Source organism: Peromyscus californicus, unplaced genomic scaffold (genome assembly GCF_007827085.1).
Source record: "Peromyscus californicus insignis strain IS unplaced genomic scaffold, ASM782708v3 Scaffold_3__1_contigs__length_106647218, whole genome shotgun sequence".
Classification (NCBI taxonomy): Eukaryota; Metazoa; Chordata; class Mammalia; order Rodentia; family Cricetidae; genus Peromyscus; species Peromyscus californicus.
Genome location: NW_026294551.1, coordinates 68,616,505 through 68,633,875, shown reverse-complemented (window position 1 = coordinate 68,633,875; position 17,371 = coordinate 68,616,505). Strand labels below are relative to the sequence as shown.

General features: G+C 38.9%; 1 protein-coding gene across 15 annotated transcripts in view; it reads left to right on the top strand.

Moving 5' to 3' along the window:
* Rapgef6 (Rap guanine nucleotide exchange factor 6) overlaps positions 1–17,371 on the top strand; it is a 186,915-nt gene that overhangs the window by 141,803 nt on the left and 27,741 nt on the right. For 12 of the 15 annotated variants that reach the window (XM_052757753.1, XM_052757739.1, XM_052757741.1 and 9 more), the window contains 5 exons: positions 788–1,028; positions 4,276–4,659; positions 8,148–8,359; positions 13,894–14,017; positions 16,903–16,926. In XM_052757753.1, coding sequence (XP_052613713.1) covers positions 788–1,028; positions 4,276–4,659; positions 8,148–8,359; positions 13,894–14,017; positions 16,903–16,926 — 985 coding nt within the window. The remainder of the gene's footprint in view (positions 1–787; positions 1,029–4,275; positions 4,660–8,147; positions 8,360–13,893; positions 14,018–16,902; positions 16,927–17,371) is intronic. The other 3 variants (XM_052757743.1, XM_052757742.1, XM_052757758.1) reach the window with 1 other exon arrangement.

The following is a 17,371-nucleotide window of genomic DNA, read 5'->3' as shown; positions in this document are numbered from 1 at the left end:
GGGAGGGAGGGAGGGAGGAAGGAAGGGAGGGAGGGAGGGAGGGGGGGGAAGGGAGGGAGGGAGGGAGGAAGGAGAAAGAAAGAAAGAGAGAGAGAGAGAGAGAGAGAGAGAGAGAGAGAGAGAGAGAGAGAGAGAGAGAGAGAGAAAGAAAGAAAGAAAGAAAGAAAGAAAGTGATGAGCGGTTTTAATGGAGGCATGGCCAAATTTGCTGTCTCACATTCTAAGATTATAAAACACAACCTCTGGTGAAGGATTGGAAACTGTTTTCAAGACCTGAAAATATACATGCCTTTTCAGAGACCTTTTGAGAGTTCTCACTGAAGAGCTGGTCAGATTCCTTAAAAGGATAAAATTTTATCTACTGTAGGGGGGTCTGTATCATATCCTTTGTCGTGATAGAAAATGGTAATCCCATGATGGTTGACTCCAAGGAGATCAGTGCATCTAGGCCCCAGTAGCACCTGCGCTTGTATGCACATGCACACACACAATACATATGGACTACTGTCCCTTCATCCTTACTAAAAAAACAACTTGTTGGCTAGAGAGATAACAATAAATGTTTATAATGTCTTTAAAATGTTTTCTAAATTGTCACAATTTTTATCATGGTGAACTTCTATTGGTATCTTTCATCTGAAGAAAATGGATACATTTTTGTCATATCCTGTGTGAAATAGAAATGTATATTCCATTGTTTGGAGGGATCCATGTACTCCAAGTTGCTTATTGGAGTTTTTAAATGTTACTTTTTAAAATACTAAGGTTCATCTTTGTGTTTATATAGATATTCCTGATCAAGTTATAAGAGTTTTCAAAGCAGATCAACAGAGTTGCTACATTATCATCAGTAAAGATACCACAGCTAAAGAAGTGGTCTGCCAAGCTGTTCAGGAATTTGGTTTGACTGGTGCATCTGAGACATATTCTCTCTGTGAAGTTTCTGTTACTCCTGAGGGTGTCATAAAGCAGAGAAGACTTCCGGACCAGTTCTCCAAATTAGCTGATAGAATTCAACTCAATGGAAGGTGAACAAGCTTATTCCTGAATATGCAAAGTGCTATTTGTAGATTCCCTATAAAAATGAGTGTTTTAGGTAGAAACATCATGCTGCTTTGCTACTTAGTTCTAAGATTAAAATGGAATTTCTCTTCTTGTCAAATTTTTGTCTTCAAATTACATAAATAGAATCTTAGAAGGGTCCTTAGTCTGCCATAAAGAGGAGAGAGAACAGCCCTGTATAATCTGTGTCCAGCCGTAAATAATGTAGGGCCTGTCTCAGCTGTGAAGTACCACAGAGGCTCTGTTCTAAAGAGAAGAGGACATAAAGGTCTTTTGTACAAGGACAGGTCCATACCACTTGCTGAGATGCAAATTGTATTAACATAGAAGAAACCACTAAGAACTTCTGTCTACAAATCTAATTTTCCTTGCCTCACTTGAAGTTTCAAACAGGAGCAGAGGAGGAAATGGGTCCAGTAGCAACTACTGAATAGGGATGAAAACAAGTCTCGAAGTATGTGCTTTTTCTTGCCAGTCAGAAACCATGTTCACCATGAACAGATATTTATGTAATATTACCCATATGTCAGATACTGTATTAATTTTTTTATTGCTGTCACAAAATATCCAACAGGAACAGCATCATGGAGGAAGGATTTATTTTGTTCATAATCCATCATAGCAGGGAGTATGTAGCAGAGCAGAGTAGATCCCATCATGGCAGCCAGGAAGGAGAGAGAATGAGACCACAGACTAGTATAACCTTCAGGAACATGACCCCAGTGATCTGCTTTCTCCAGCTCAGACTACTTACATGGTGTGTACCACCTGAGCCCATGTGAGACATTTCATATTCAAACCATAACCTTCCAACCTGGCCCCTAAGAATCATGCAATCTCAAAATGCAGAACATGTTTCGTCCGTCTTCTAAGAATCTTCAAAATCTTGATCGCTCCAACTTGCTTCACACAGCTTATTCTGTCCAAGTCCAAAGTCTCTTCTAAGAATTAAAAAAAAAAAAAAAAAAAAAAGACGAAGGTGACACCAGGTAAACATTTCCATTCCAAGTGGGAGTAACACGAGAATAGCAAGAACCAGTCAAACCCAAAACAAGACATAAGTCCATCGAGGCAAACATTAAATCCTGTAGGTCCATCCCTGCATCTAGGACACATGGTGTTATTCTGTTGACTTTGGAAGATTCACCTTTGTGACCTCTTGAACTATCTCCATTTGTTCTTTACTTTCTTTGGCTTGTGAAACATTCCACGTTGTTAACATCTCCAGCATCTTGGAGTCTCCATTGTATCTTCATCTTAACCTTTCATTTTACTTACCACTTGCCCAGAGACTGACAGCTGCAGTCTTGAATCCCAGCACTTGGGAGGCAGAGGCAGGCGGATCTCTGTGAGTTCGAGGCCAGCCTGGTCTACCAAGTGAGATCCAGGAAAGGCACAAAACTACACAGAGAAACCCTGTCTCGAAAAAGCAAAGAAAAATCTTGATGGAAGCTTCCATGACTAAAACCTCTCTCAGTCTACATACCTGCAAATGCATTATTACATAGACAGTGCCACAGTCTGCTGCCAGAGTAAGCAATAGAGTAGCAAGCCCCTTTGGGTCCTAGCGCAGTGGTTTATAAAGGGCTAGATGGCCAAACAGGAAGTTTTTCACTTACATATTTTGTATTTGTTTTTGAAGTACTAGCAATTGAACATTGCACCTTTAACATGGTAAGACCTCCACTGCTGAGCTATATCCAAAGCCCCTCTCTTTTTAATTTATTATTTTTGAGACAGGATCTCACTAAGTTATCCAAGCACACCTTAATAGATAGAATCTTAACTGTCTCACATTCCCAAGTAACTGGAATTAGAGTCTGTGTTACAGGACATGATGTTTGAGTGCTTTAATCCCAGCACTCGGGAGACGAAAGCAAGCATATCTTTGTAAGTTTGAGGATAGCCTAGTCTACATAGAGGCCTGTGCCACTGGGTCCAGCCAGAAATTTTTTTTAATATGTTTATAAGTTCACCCTCTTTTAACTGCAACAGGAGCGATCTCACCAAGTCCTGATAAGCCCTTAAGACAGTTCCCTTTCATCCTGACACAGAGCACTTTGCTTGCATTTAACCGGTGGTTCTCAGCCTGTGGGTTGCGACCCCTCTGGGAGTTGAAAGATTCTTTCACGGGGTTCACATATTAGATATCCTGCATATCAGATATTTACATTATAATTTATAACTAGCAAAATTACAATTATGAAGTAGCAGTGAAAATAATTTCATGGCTGGGGTCACCACAACAGGGGAGCTTTATTAAAGGGTTACAGCATTAGGAAGGTTGAGAACCATTGCTTTAAATGGTACTGATCTTTTTTAAAAGCATGCCCTCCTTAGACCCAGCTTCACAGAGGCTTCAATAATGAAACTAAGTTAAAGATTCTACTCTTACTTTTTGCTCTCAATTCTTCCTGTAAACGTGGCTAAAGCATCTAGTAATAGCATTGCCCCACAACCTGGATACCTTAGCAGGATTGACATTGCCTCTGCCTAAATTATTTTTAAACTTGTCTTCCAGCAGAGTCTTGGGACAGGAGCGAAATACTCTTTGCCAGAGTGTATCACAGGTGACCTCTAATCCAGGAGCCCATTTGAAAGTTCGAGGGCATAGTCTTAACTGTCTACATTTGTGTTAGCATTCTGCTCCTCATAAGTCTGACTAAAATAGGCCATTGCACTGTACTTAGAACATTCTAGGACTTCTGTGTCCCACATTTCCAAGGTCTTGCAGTTTCCTCCCACCAACCAGTTCCAAAAGCTTAATGACTATTTGGTAAGGTTTAGTTTCAGCAATGACCCCACTTGTACAACACCACCAGTTTTCTGTGTTAGTTCCCATCACTGCCCCCAAAGAACCGACATGAACAACTGAAGAGAAGATACTGGTTTTGCCCCATGGGGCTTTTATTCTCAGGACAACACATAATGGTTTACACATATGAGTAGTTTCTAAAAATGACTGGCTTCAAGGTAATTTTCATCATTATTTTCGTGTTTTACAATAATAGATGTCAAATGGCAAGAAGTAGGACTTCTCAAGGTGTCTTTTGAATTATTTTCTCATTTCATCTATAAGTGAATATTCTGATGTTTATGGTAAAAAGCTATCCATAAAATGGTACTTTGGGAAACAAAAAGTAAATCAAGAAAGCATTCTAATAATTAAATGAAATTATTTATGATCACATTTATAATTTCCTTCCCATTTAGGTATTATCTAAAAAATAACATGGAAACAGAAACATTATGTTCTGATGAAGATGCCCAAGAACTACTTAAGGAAAGCCAACTGTCCATACTGCAGCTCAGCACCATTGAAGTTGCCACCCAGCTGTCAATGAGGGACTTTGATTTGTTTCGTAATATTGAGCCTACTGAATACATTGATGATCTTTTTAAATTAGATTCCAAAACAGGAAATACTCACTTGAAACAATTTGAGGACATTGTAAACCAAGAGACATTCTGGGTTGCCTCAGAGATTTTAAGTGAATCCAATCAGCTCAAAAGAATGAAGATTATTAAACATTTTATTAAAATTGCCCTTCATTGCCGAGAATGCAAGAACTTCAATTCCATGTTTGCAATAATAAGGTAAGTTTGTATAATTATCTGTGTAATGATTTTTGTCCTATGTAAGGCATTATCTGTGTAGGTATCTCATGTCTAGAAACAGAAAAGTTTAGAAAAGTTTTGTGAAGGGGGGGTACATAATGTGTGTATTTGGGTGCATTCTTTGAGCATTGTTTTTTTCAATGTAGATAATGTCAGAAGCTGATGTCACGTGTCTTCCCATCACGCTCCACCTCACATAGTGTAGTCAAGTCTCACTTGAACTCAGAGTTTACCAGTTCAGCTAGTCTGGATAGCCACATTGTCCCAGGGATCCTTTGTCTCTTCAGAGATCACACTGAGATCACAGGTGGGCCACCACACCTTCCTAGTGCTGTGGATCCCAGTTCAGGTCCTCAGTGTTAGGACAAACACTCAGCCATCTCCCTAGCCCCTAGTAAGTTTTTATTGTAGTATGATTAGATTTAATGTGTGTTCCATTCTGATGATGGCTCTCTCTGTTTTTATTTATTCTATGTTCCATCTTTCATTTAAAAAAATAAGCCTTTTTTTTTTTTTTAAATATCATTGATTTCTTTTTGTGTTGTCCAACTATTGCTGGACATGGGGCCCAACCTAACATGTGGTTAATATACCCAAAGAGACTCCATTGGAGAAAACTGATTTTTCCTTTGTCGCTGGGTATTGGTTACAGATAGCCTCTTGGTAGGGGTGGAAGCCTGTTTCCTTTTCCCCTCTCAAGTACTGGAATTAAAGGCATAATCACCACACCAGGTAGGAAAACTAATTTAAACTTTTGAATAAGCATTATATATACATGGCAGCTCACAACAGTCTGTAACATCAGTTCTGGGGGATCTGATGCCCTCTTCTGACCTCTGTAGGCATCAGGCATGCATATGGTACACATACATACATGTAGGCAGACACTCATACACACAAAAATCTTTAAAAAATAAAATATGCTGCTAAAACCCCATACATATCTTGAGTCTGTTTCTGCACTTTGTCCCAGCGATTTAACTATATTGCTAGAGCTTTAAATGGGTATTGAGTTCTCATAGGCCTGCTCAAGCTCTGTGTTCATCTCCTTACCCTTTCTCTGACTGTTGCTGGCATGTTTGATATGAGCTTCTGAGTCGATTGATCTAGGTCTTCTTGTGAATATTTTCATTGAGATTACACAGAATAAATATATAGCTTTATTTAGCAATGGCTCTTTTACCCACGAACGCTGCTGCACTGCTTCTCTCTGTGACATTCATAGCTTTGGTCATATAAGTCTTGAACATTTCTTTGAATGTTCAGTATGTCTTATTACTGAATGGCATCTTATATTGTCTTGACCATTTGTTGCTTCTGCTGAGTATTCTACTGTTTGTATGCATCAGTTCCATATATTGGCATGGTACAGCATTCTTTTTCTTACAATTTTGAGTTAATATATTGGGGGTTTGAATTGTATAATCTCATTTTCTTGTTTCTTTCAAATAATGATAAAGAAGTAGTTTCATCCCATTTACCTATTTCTTTGTTTTAACTACTTCTTGTTTCTTGGCATTTGTACATTAATACATTAATACATTACACTTACGAGCCTCTGCATAATTTTGGTTCATAATAAATGTTTCTAGTATTACTGCATTAAACATAATATAGTCTTTGGACTGAAAAATGAGCTATCAGTTATATTTTGCTGACTTCCTAAAAATTAAGAATGATTATTGAATTTGAGGTTTTGTTTTGTTTTTTTGTTTTTTTCATATGGTGAGACTCAAGCATTCTACTGCTGGGCTAATAGTTTCACTGTAATAAATTACCCTTCTAGTTGTTCTTATATGGTCTTACGGTTTATTTGTGAATTTTAATGTTATTACTATGCTGGATTCATAGAATTTGGAAACAGTCTGCCTTATCCTCCTAAAGGCAGGTGTCTTTAACGATTGTTGTGCTGCATGTAGAGGTGGCATTCCTTCTTTTCTCCACTCCTTCTGAATGAGGAGGTCCCTGTACTAGCCATTGCAGACGCTCAGATGAGAGAAAAGCTGAGGCACAGTTCCTAGCTAACAGGATTGGCCTTGTAAAGTCTTTGTTAGTGAGGGGACCAGCAGGCTTAGGGCTGTGTACACCTTCAGTTTTTCTCTGCTGTCCTCCTGAACAGCTTCCTTTCAGAATTTATCTTTACAGGCACTGATGTACTGTTACTTCCCCAAAACTCATGTTGAAGAGATCAACCCTGCTTGATGTCACACACAGACTCTTGTGCTCTTGTTCCAAATCAGGAATTGGTCTTTCCCTTGTAACTTTGGAGCACTACTGTTCCAGCCTTCCTTCCCTCTTTAGCTACAAATACCATTTTTTGATACCTTTGCTTACTCCTGCTTGACCGTGGCTAATTTTTGGCAACCATTCTAGTTTAGGATTTGAGCCTCTATGAGTATCAATAGAGGTGGAATTACATTTCTGTTTTACCCTTCTTACAGTAGTGGGGAGGTGATTTCTTAACATTAAAAGTTAGTGCCGGGCGGTGGTGGCGCACGCCTTTAATCCCAGCACTTGGGAGGCAGAGCCAGGTGGATCTCTGTGAGTTCGAGGCCAGCCTGGGCTACCAAGTGAGTCCCAGGAAAGGCGCAAAGCTACACAGAGAAACCCTGTCTCAAAAAACCAAAAAAAAAAAAAGTTAGAGAACATGTTACTTGCAGTGGTGTAGGTAAAGATCAGATGCCTGAGAAGCAAAGGACTAAACTGTAGGAATGTTGAGATGTGTTAGATACACACTATTTATTGATAGCTTGCCTTTGGCATGCAGCATAGAAGTAAAGGAATAGGGGAAGACTGATGGACATGAAGTCTATGTTCAAGTTAAGGGATATCTGAAACTTGTTTAAAGTACTCTGGAAAGGAGATAATAGATTTCTGGAGACTTGGGGGACGAAATTGGAACCTTGGGATATGGAAACTTTTGAATCAAGACTCTACCTCAGTTGGTTATTGTTTCAGTCATTCTTGGCGTCTTTTAAACCATTTTCAAATGGGTGTGAAGCAACACTGTGATGCTCGTGTTCCTTTTAAGTTAACTTTTATGTAATTGGTTTTTGTTTTTTGTTTTGGTTTGGTTTTGGTTTTTTTCTGGTTTTTCAAGACAGGGTTTCTCAGTGTAGTTTTGGTGCCTGTCCTGGATCTCCCTCTAAAGACCAGGCTGGCCTCAAACTCAGAGATCTGCCTGGCTTTGCCTCCACTCGGCTTCTTTTACATAATTGTTACGTTTATCTCTTATATGCAAAGTATGAAGCAATTGTTATGCTACTAGAGTTCCTCTGAAAGTGATTCTTGTTTTAAGATTAAAGGAGTCCCTTTTGTTTATTTTTTCATAATTCTTCTGTTTCAGCGTATTAAAATGGGTCCTGCTTTTTTTTTCCCACTATAGATCTTGGCTGTGTAGTTTATTGACCTAAACCTAACCTTCCCTCTAAATCCATTCTTAATGTTTTTATTCTCATCTTTGACAGTGGCTTGAACCTGGCACCGGTAGCACGACTCAGAGGCACTTGGGAAAAGTTACCAAGCAAATATGAGAAACATCTCCAAGATCTCCAAGACCTTTTTGACCCATCTAGAAACATGGCAAAATACAGAAATATTCTTAGTAGTCAAAGCATGCAGCCTCCAATTATTCCACTCTTCCCTGTTGTCAAGAAAGATATGACATTTCTTCATGAAGGTATTTGAAAATTTAACATGTTTAACTTTAGCTGCAGCATTTTAATCTTATCCATTTAATTGTAATCATTCCACACTACTAAATCCTCATTCAGTTAAATGCAGCAAATTGATGACATCAAAGCCATATTGCTGAAGTGTTCACTGTAAGAGTTCAAATATAAACTTGACACTGAGATGAAACCATTTACTGACACTCACTATCCTGTGGTGTGTTTGTTTAGTCCAAGTGCCTGATCATCCTTTCTCTACCTCCTAAGCACTAGAATTTCAGGCATGTGCCAGCCACACCCAGCCTTGTATTTGCTTTATGTTTAGTAATGTTTTTTCCTCCCAATTTTTGTTATTTAAATCACACAAATAAAACTGTCCGAAACAAATGAACAAGTAGTACAATTTGACAACATAATCAACTTCACGGGGAAAAGTTAAGCATTGCCAGTATCCTAGAAGTTTGCTCCTGCCCAATCCCAACCACTCCCCTCTTACCCTCCCCATAGGTGACTACTAACCTGTGCCACATTTAGTTTCAACTGTTCTTGAACTTTAGACAAGCAAATTTGCAAAATGTTTGTTTTCTTGCAGTTGGATTTGATTTCTGGCTTGTTTTGGTCAACAATGGATTAGGGAGATTCTGCGATGTTTTCCAAAACTGCTTAGCATTCCATTGTCTGGGTGCTATACTGTGATTTGTTCTTCTGATGGTGGGTAGTGGGTAGTTCCTCTTGTTGACCTGCTGTGAAGAATGCTGTTGTTGTCCATACTCTGTTCATACTCTTCAGGCAAGTATATTCTTATTGACTATACACTATAGTCAGAGTAGAATCTATGGGTCAACCCTTAAAAAAAATGTGGTAGTAGTGTCAGATGAGGTTGGTTTCTAGCACTGGAGGTGTTCTCACATTCCTCATCCCTACCACTGTCTGTTGAATTCAGTCTCTTTGTCTCTGCGCCTTACAGTAAATAAGTACTTGGCTCTTGACATGGTTATAATTTGGTTTCTGTGATTACGAATGAGGCTGAACACCCTCTCTGTGTGGTAACCCTCTTGTCAGTTAGCATTTTGAAATCCTTGCTCATTTTGTATTAGGTTTCCTTTTTTGTTTAATATTCCTACAGAAGTTCTCTTCTATACCCTGGGTGTAAAATAACCTAGCCCTTTGACTCTTGAAGGTTTTTTTTTTAATGAGTAGTTCTTTTTGATGTTTACCAATACAGTTCATCTACAATCTACGTGCATTAACTTTTCTGTGGTAATGGTATTCTTCCTACTTTGTTCCCTTGGTAACCTTGTAGTGTTTTGCTATTCTTTTAGCGTTTCACTAGAGAAGATAGCATGTAAGTTTATTTGCCAATATTCATTAGTGTTGTTTTATTTCAGGCCGTGTAAAGAACTTGAACTACTTAAGTTTCATTTACTCAGCCCCCAATTTTTTTTCAGCCATTGTGCTGTCCATCCTGCGTGCTTTACTGTTGGTTGCTAAAATCTGTGTTTAATCTCATGTATGTCTATTTGTACTTGCTGCTGTTTATTCCTTCCTATGTTTCTAAGTGTTCAGTTGGCTGGTGTACTTTGTGGTTTTGAGGGCTAGTTTGATTTTGTGTAGCCCATAAGGCCATAATTCCCTTAAATTGATGGAGATCTCAATTTTTGTTTATCTGAAATTGGCCTTCACTTTCAGAAATGTAGTTCAGATTGGCAGCTGCTTTCCTTCAGCATTTTGAAGTAGCATCCATTGTCTTCTGGCTCCCATTGTCACTGTTGAGACATCAGCCTCAGTCTTGCTCTTCTTTCCATTAACCTTAGCCTCTGCTGATAGCTGCAGTTAGGACCTTTGTCTCCTCTTTAACTCTTGTTTTTCGGTTTTACTAGGTGTGGGATTTGTGATTTTGTTTCATTGTAATTCTGATTTATGTTTACAGGTCATATTGAAATAGATAGTTTGATATTTTCCTTTGTTTTTAGAGTGTTCTGTATAGTTAGGTCTTCAAGTTTTTTATTTGCCATTTGCTGGCATCAGTTTTGAGACTCTGGTTTTACTTTTGTCTGATTTGACCCCTACACCTCTGTAACCTTACATCGTCCTGTAGCATTTGTCCTGTTGTCTTGCCGCATGCTGGGTATTGTCATTCTTGGTTGCCAGTCCTTCTCTTCAGCTGTATCTAATAGGTTAAACCTGTTGCTGAATTACTAATCTAGTTTGTTGTTTTTCAGTTTTACTGTTTCATTCTCTGTTAAAATTAGCGATGTTGGTTTTATATCTTTGAACATTTTAAAGCTGCTCTGTGATGATTCCATAGTCTGGGTCCTCCATGGGTCTCTTTCTGGTATCTTCTTTCACATCTTGTCATGTTCATTTTTCTCTTAATCTACCTTGGGTTTTTTGTTTTGTTTTGTTTTTTATGAAATAGTGAAAAAAATTACAAAAAATAATCTGAAATTTATGACTGGTACATTATTCCAGAAAAGGATTAAACCTTGCTCATTTAAGGCTGTTAGTAATCCCAATTGATGTTCATTCATTTTCAGATTTTTAGGCTTTATTCTAGTCTACATTTGATTCATCTTTAGTCCCAGAATGAAGTCAGAGTCCCAAAGCAAAGCATTGAAATTTTTTTTTTTTTTTTTTTTGGTTTTTCGAGACAGGGTTTCTCTGTGTAGCTTTGCGCTTTTCCTGGGACTCACTTGGTAGCCCAGGCCGGCCTCGAACTCACAGAGATCCGCCTGGCTCTGCCTCCCGAGTGCTGGGATTAAAGGCGTGCGCCACCACCGCCCGGCCAAAGCATTGAAATTTAATTGGATATAAGTTGTTTTTATTCTTCCTACCTCAAAACGCAAAAGGCCCCCCTCGTGTTTCAGTTCCCTGTCCCCTGTCTGCCTTGGCTAATTGTCCTCAGCAGGGAAGGTATCAAAGTTTGCTGGTAGCTGTGTCAGTCAGGCAGCCGATGGCAATTGAAGTTCAAGGTGTGAGCCCACCAGGAGGCAAGGCTGTGAGGATATAGACTCCAGAATGTCTGTTGCTTCTGTTGTACTTCTACGTGTTTGCTGCTACAATCTTTCCTTGCTGTCTGTCATGGTATGAATGGATGCAGGGAGTCCCCCACTGCCTTTGTTGTAGTGTGTTTATCTCATGAAAATATCCCAATCTACTGGGCGTTTTTATCTGTGGACTGTCAAGATGATTACTCCCTAAGCTGTACTGTTTAATTCATAATAATAATGATAGTCTATACAGAAATTTGATGAAAAAAATACAAGGAAATGCTACACGGTTGGAGCCTATGAGTTTTCCCTATGAAGCTGCTTCAGATTACAGCTCAAGTTAATGAACCAGACTGGCTCAAATTCCTTTAATCCTGTTATTGAGAAATGCAGTCACAGGTCTCAGTGTGCACCTTCAGGGTAGACCTTGCCTAATGGTTTTTAAGACAAACAATCCCAGAAAAGCAATCTGTAGTTCACAAGGACATATTAGCTAGGGTGGTAAATACAAAACAGCCCAATTATTGCTAACCTGGTGAATGATTAATTTTTTGCACCCATTCCTGACATTAATTTCTGCAAATAAATTCTGACTAGCCAGGGCTACAAAAAAAAATTTTGACTCTGTAGCCCAAAAAGTGCTACAGGTTTTCTTTGATAGTCAGGAGCTACATACAGGGCAAAAAGTACATCCTGAGATTTAAAGCATCATGATGCCATAGTATCTTGGGAAGTGCCAACTGAGCTGTAACTGGAAGATATATGGCATCTCAGGAATGTTGACCTGAGCCTGAACTAGAGAATCTACAACATTCCAGGAGTCTCCTTGCCCCCAAACCCAGCACTCTTGGGACACCTTTAGGATTTGAAGCAAACCCAAAATTTACAGCTCCTAATTGCAGGGTGTTACTTCAAAATGTTTACATAGTTGTGAGTTAGTTTAAATTGCCTTTCCCCTCCTGGAAGAATGCAGGGCAAAAAGTCAAATCGCTTATACACTCAAAAGTATAGGTTGCAAGTACACAATTTTCTCATTCTCTGGGGCTTTGCAGCAGTTTAGGTTTGTGAGTCTTTTAAAATTCCTTATAAGATTATCTCTCAAGATAGATAATAAAGTAATTGATTCTTTCTTTATAACCACAGTTTTACAGCCTGTCAACAAAAGGGTTGGCTGAGAAAATGTGTTTTTACTTGCTCATGACAAGCTACTTGGATATATTGTATGTGAATTGTTGGGATTGCTCTGTCTTTACCCATAATCATTCACTTGAGAAATGGAATGTAACATCCTTGTGACTCCTATATTGCCTAAAAGATTGTGTTGGGGTTCATAGACAGTGGAGGGAAAAGAACAGGGAAGAATAAAGAGGGAACCCTTCAGGAGAGTGTTTGAGAGTTTTCTTTCTCTAAATCCCTCAGATAGAGAAGTCTTAGTGTGCCGACGCTGTGGATTTCTCTCGAACCCTGTGCTGCCTTGGGACTGGTTCCCACATGCATTGATAGAAGTTGTCTAGTCTTCCTGCCTCAGAGTTTCAGCAGCAGCATCACATTACTTTACATAACAAAAGATTCTCACAGGCTTCTGACATACTCTCAAAACATTGAGCTGACTTGAATGTTTGAGTCCCTGAGCCATTTGTCTGACCAATGTACAGATGCCACGTACTATAGAACAGGATGAGACTCTAGACCCATATAGCTCTCAGACTAGCCTCAGGGCCTTCCATGTCAGAAAACTGTGTTGCACTAACAGTAATAGACAGGTGTAGTTAAGTGCTGCTGTGGTCAGGCAGACTGACCTTTGAACATTGAGGTTTTTGCCTCATGGTTTAGACTGGGTAACCAAATAAATGGGCTCTAACCTATTCTCTTCAAGAAAAGTTGACAATTTTCAAAGTTGTAAATTAAAAAAAAAACTAACAAACATGCATTTTCATACTAATGATTAAAGTCACAGTGATAAATTCAGATTCTGAGAGAGGAAAAATGAATACCAGGCCAGAAAATAGTTTTAACTAATTTTTGCCATTTGAGAAAGAAATCCAGTATTATTTAATCTCCCATCACTTACTCCTTTGGGAGTATCTGCTACTACTTATATAGTTACTTGCTTAAAAATTTTAAGAATTATAAATAAAAAAAAGTTGCAGACTGTGTTAATTATTAGGAAGTGAGCAGGCCCGGCAGTCCCTTTGTCACCTGGCTAGCCTGAGTTTTCAGATGCTGTACCTTCTTCCAAAAGAACAAACATGTACAGAACAGGACTGTGTGCTGTGGGATCTTCGTGTGTGCCTATGAGATAATGAGCTGGTTTTAGCAGCTATGGACAGTCAGTCACATTCTCTATTCAGAATCTTTATTCCCAGGGAAATACACAGCTCTTCTCAGAAGCTCATTCCCTGGGATCAGGGCTGAGCTGTCTATGAATTTACCTTTTTTTTTTTTTTTTTAAATGGCACTTTAGTAAAGCTTATTTGTACTCGGGAGCAATAATTGGACTTCTGCTACTTGGAGATATAATTGTAATTATGAAAATTATTTATATTTCATAGGAAATGACTCCAAAGTAGATGGCTTAGTAAACTTCGAGAAGCTAAGAATGATTGCCAAGGAAATCCGTCATATTGTTCGAATGACTTCTGCTAACATGGACCCTGCCATGATGTTCCGACAGAGGTATGGAAATCATGTTAGAGTGGCATTGAGGGTGGTAAGGTAATGTCTGTCCTTTGTTGTACACTGTGCTAAGTGTTGTACACACATCATTCTCCAGTGATCATTTATTATAGTAATCCGAACAGGTAAGCAATATTCAGCTTCCTTACATCTGAAGACACTGAAGCTCAAGCAGGTTTGTTTTGTTTTGTATGTATACATGTTTTGCCAGCATGTATGTCTGTGTATCACATGCATGTGATGCTTTCAGAGTCCAGAAGAGGGTGTTGGCTTCTCTGGAACTAGAATTGCAGATGGTTGTGAGTCACCATGTAGGTGCTGGGAATTGAACCCAGGTCCTCTGCAAGAGCAGTCAGTGCTCTTAGCTGCTGAGCATCTCTTTAGCCCCTGAACAGTTTTTATATAACTTGGTAAGACTTGAGCCCATTTCCCAATTACTTTTCTGACTATACAAGTAGTTCTGTATGGTTGTTATAGAAAATATCAGCAAGCAAATAGTAGAAGAATGTTGATCTCCCAGAAATCATCTGAATGCAAATCGTTTCATCTGTTTTCTAACCTAAGTAGCAAAGAATTATTCTGCTTCTCTTTTGTAAAGTCCTAGCTCGTCTAACTGGTTCTTCAGGCTTCTAAAACATTTCTTTTCCAAAAGTTACAGTTATACCACAATTCCCAGAAAGTACCCATTTAACCATGCTTCATCTTGATTAATAATGAGAGTTTCATTTTTGTTTTGATTTCATCTGAGAATACTTTTGAACTCACTTTGTAGATGAGGCTGGTCTAGAACTCATGATCTTGCCTCTACCTTCCAACTGCTGGCTTTACAGGTATACACCACCACATCCAAAATGAGAATGCTTTTTTTTTTTTTTTTTTTTTTTAAGATTTATATATTTGTTATATATACTTGCATGTATCCCTACAGGCCAGAAGTGGGAGCCAGATCTCATTACAGATGGTTGTGAGCCACCATATGGGTGCTGGGGATTGAACTCAGGACCTCTGGAAGAACAGTCAGTGTTCTTAACCTCTGAGCCATCTCCCCAGCCCCGAGAATGCTTTTTTAATTTGACTTTTTGGTGTACTATAAAGGCTACTACAGATTTATGTATAGAGTTTATAGAAAGTGTGTTGTTAAGCTATTCCCAGTAATTTTTATAGTCTTCAGCGTGTAAGTAGGCAATACAGTTTAGATTTTTTTTTTATCAGATTTTCCTTTTGGACCTCTCCATATAGGACATTAAAAATAAATTTTAAGTTCACACAGTTGCTGTGACTTTAAAATACATGTATTCTGCTAAGAAAATAAAAATACTTGATACGTTGTAATCAGTGTGTGTTACACTGAGTTTTGGTTGGGAGAGATACTGCTTTTGTTTCATTTCTGTCATTGTGGAGCAGTCATTGTCTTCCTAAGTAGATGGTCTCAAGTTTGCTCTAGTTTAGAGATTGTCATAGTATCGGGAAAGGAGTGCCAAATCTCTTCTTCACATATCTTTTCTTTCTCTGGGTAATGTGATGAGATGTCACTTCTCCAAAATGTGGAAGCAAAAACCAGTAAGAACCAGGGACCAAAGCACACCTAGAGGAGGCCTCTTGTCTGTTTTCGTTTTTGTTGAATGTCCTGGTACAGTGGACCTTCCACTGTCTCTTGTCTTGATATGAACCTCCATTTACTTATGTATGTTTCCATTCTAGTACCTGAAGACATAATAAATGTTTCCCTGCCAGATCAGTTGATAGCATTCTAAGGTGCCTGCTGCACTTGATAACTAACAAAGGAGAGCCAAGAGCTCACTCAATCACGTGCCTGCAGTGAAAGCTTGAGGACTTGCATTCAGCATCCAGCACCATGTAAAAGACAGGTGTGGTTGCTGTGCTTATAATCCAGCCCTGGAGAGAAAGAAAGACAGGTGGATCCCTAGACCTCACTGGCCAGCCAGTCTAGTCCTAGCTGGCTAGTTACAGGCCAATGAAGAGGATCCTGTCTCAAGAAAAACGCATACAGGTTCATGACACCTTAGGAACAGCATCAGAAGCTTACCACTTCCTTACTCATGCATACACATGCACAAGTGCGTGCAAACACACAAGTAAAAAGAAAATGACTGGAGAATATTAATAAGCCTGGCTGTTTGCTTGGGAATAGCCTGGGTTGAGTAGAAAGTGTATGAGGAAATAAATAGAGTGGACTAAATTCCTCGAGTTCAGTTTTGTCAACCAATACTTAAGTATAATAATTGGGATTTCCTTGTGTTCTCAGACTGGCCTGGAATTCCCCCCCCTCCAAGTCGTAGGAGAATAGGTGCACACCACAGCCCCTGGTTTGATGTCTTCTTATTTTCACTTTTAAGTGGTATTTGCTGGCCAAGTGTTCTTGTAAAATACTTTGTCAGAGAAATTTTTCCACTTAAAAATGGATTTATATATTTGTATGTTCCTTGTAACTTCATTGTCATTTAAATGAGTGGCTCCAAAAATGTGTAACAACTCTGTTCTTAGATTGAGCGTTCTAACTGCTTGTGAATGCACAAGACCACTCCCTACATTTCAAAAAGCAGAATAGAAAATTTGCAGTGAACAGATTACATTGCCTAATCTTAATAGCATCAACTTCTGGGTAGATGAGGCATTAAAAATACAGTTGATCTGAAGCATATTTTAAAGTACATGCTATAGAGGGGTTGCTTTCAGGACTCACTGTGTCCTTCCCATTCCTTCATTCCATTAAAGCCATTTTTAACTGTTAAGCTATATTTTTTCCCTGGTAAATTTTTCTGTTCTGTTCTGTCTGCATAAATTCTCTGACTCTCAACTGTTGTCTTTTTTCTGTGCTTTCCTATTCAAACACATGCTTCAATGTTTGTGGCTCTTGCTTACAGGAAGAAGAGGTGGCGGAGTCTGGGGTAAGTGGGGAATGAACAACTGGAATGAAGGTTGTGCAACTCTTAACATGTGCTGCATCCTTTTCATTAATGCACGCAAATCAGTTAGCATGCATTCTATTAACTCCGTCAGCCTACATTCTGACAAATGCCTTTTGCTAACAAGGTGAAAGTAGTGATGGAACTAGCGTTTTGTTGGTTGTGTTATTATTTTGTTTAGATTTAAATTTAACAGATTCATGAGATGTAGATGATGATAGTAGATATTTGTTGTGTGCTTCCCCTGTGCTCTACTCTGCTGTAAGCTCTCTAAATGAATAACCTTTTTAAAGTCTCCTATTGCCCTATGAACAGGTCTGTGATTCTTGGGGTGCAGATGGGGAAGGTAACTTGCCCAGTCTTATAGCCCATTAATAGTGTGTCCAAACCTACACGATCTGCTTCAAAAGGCAACAATACTTTCTCT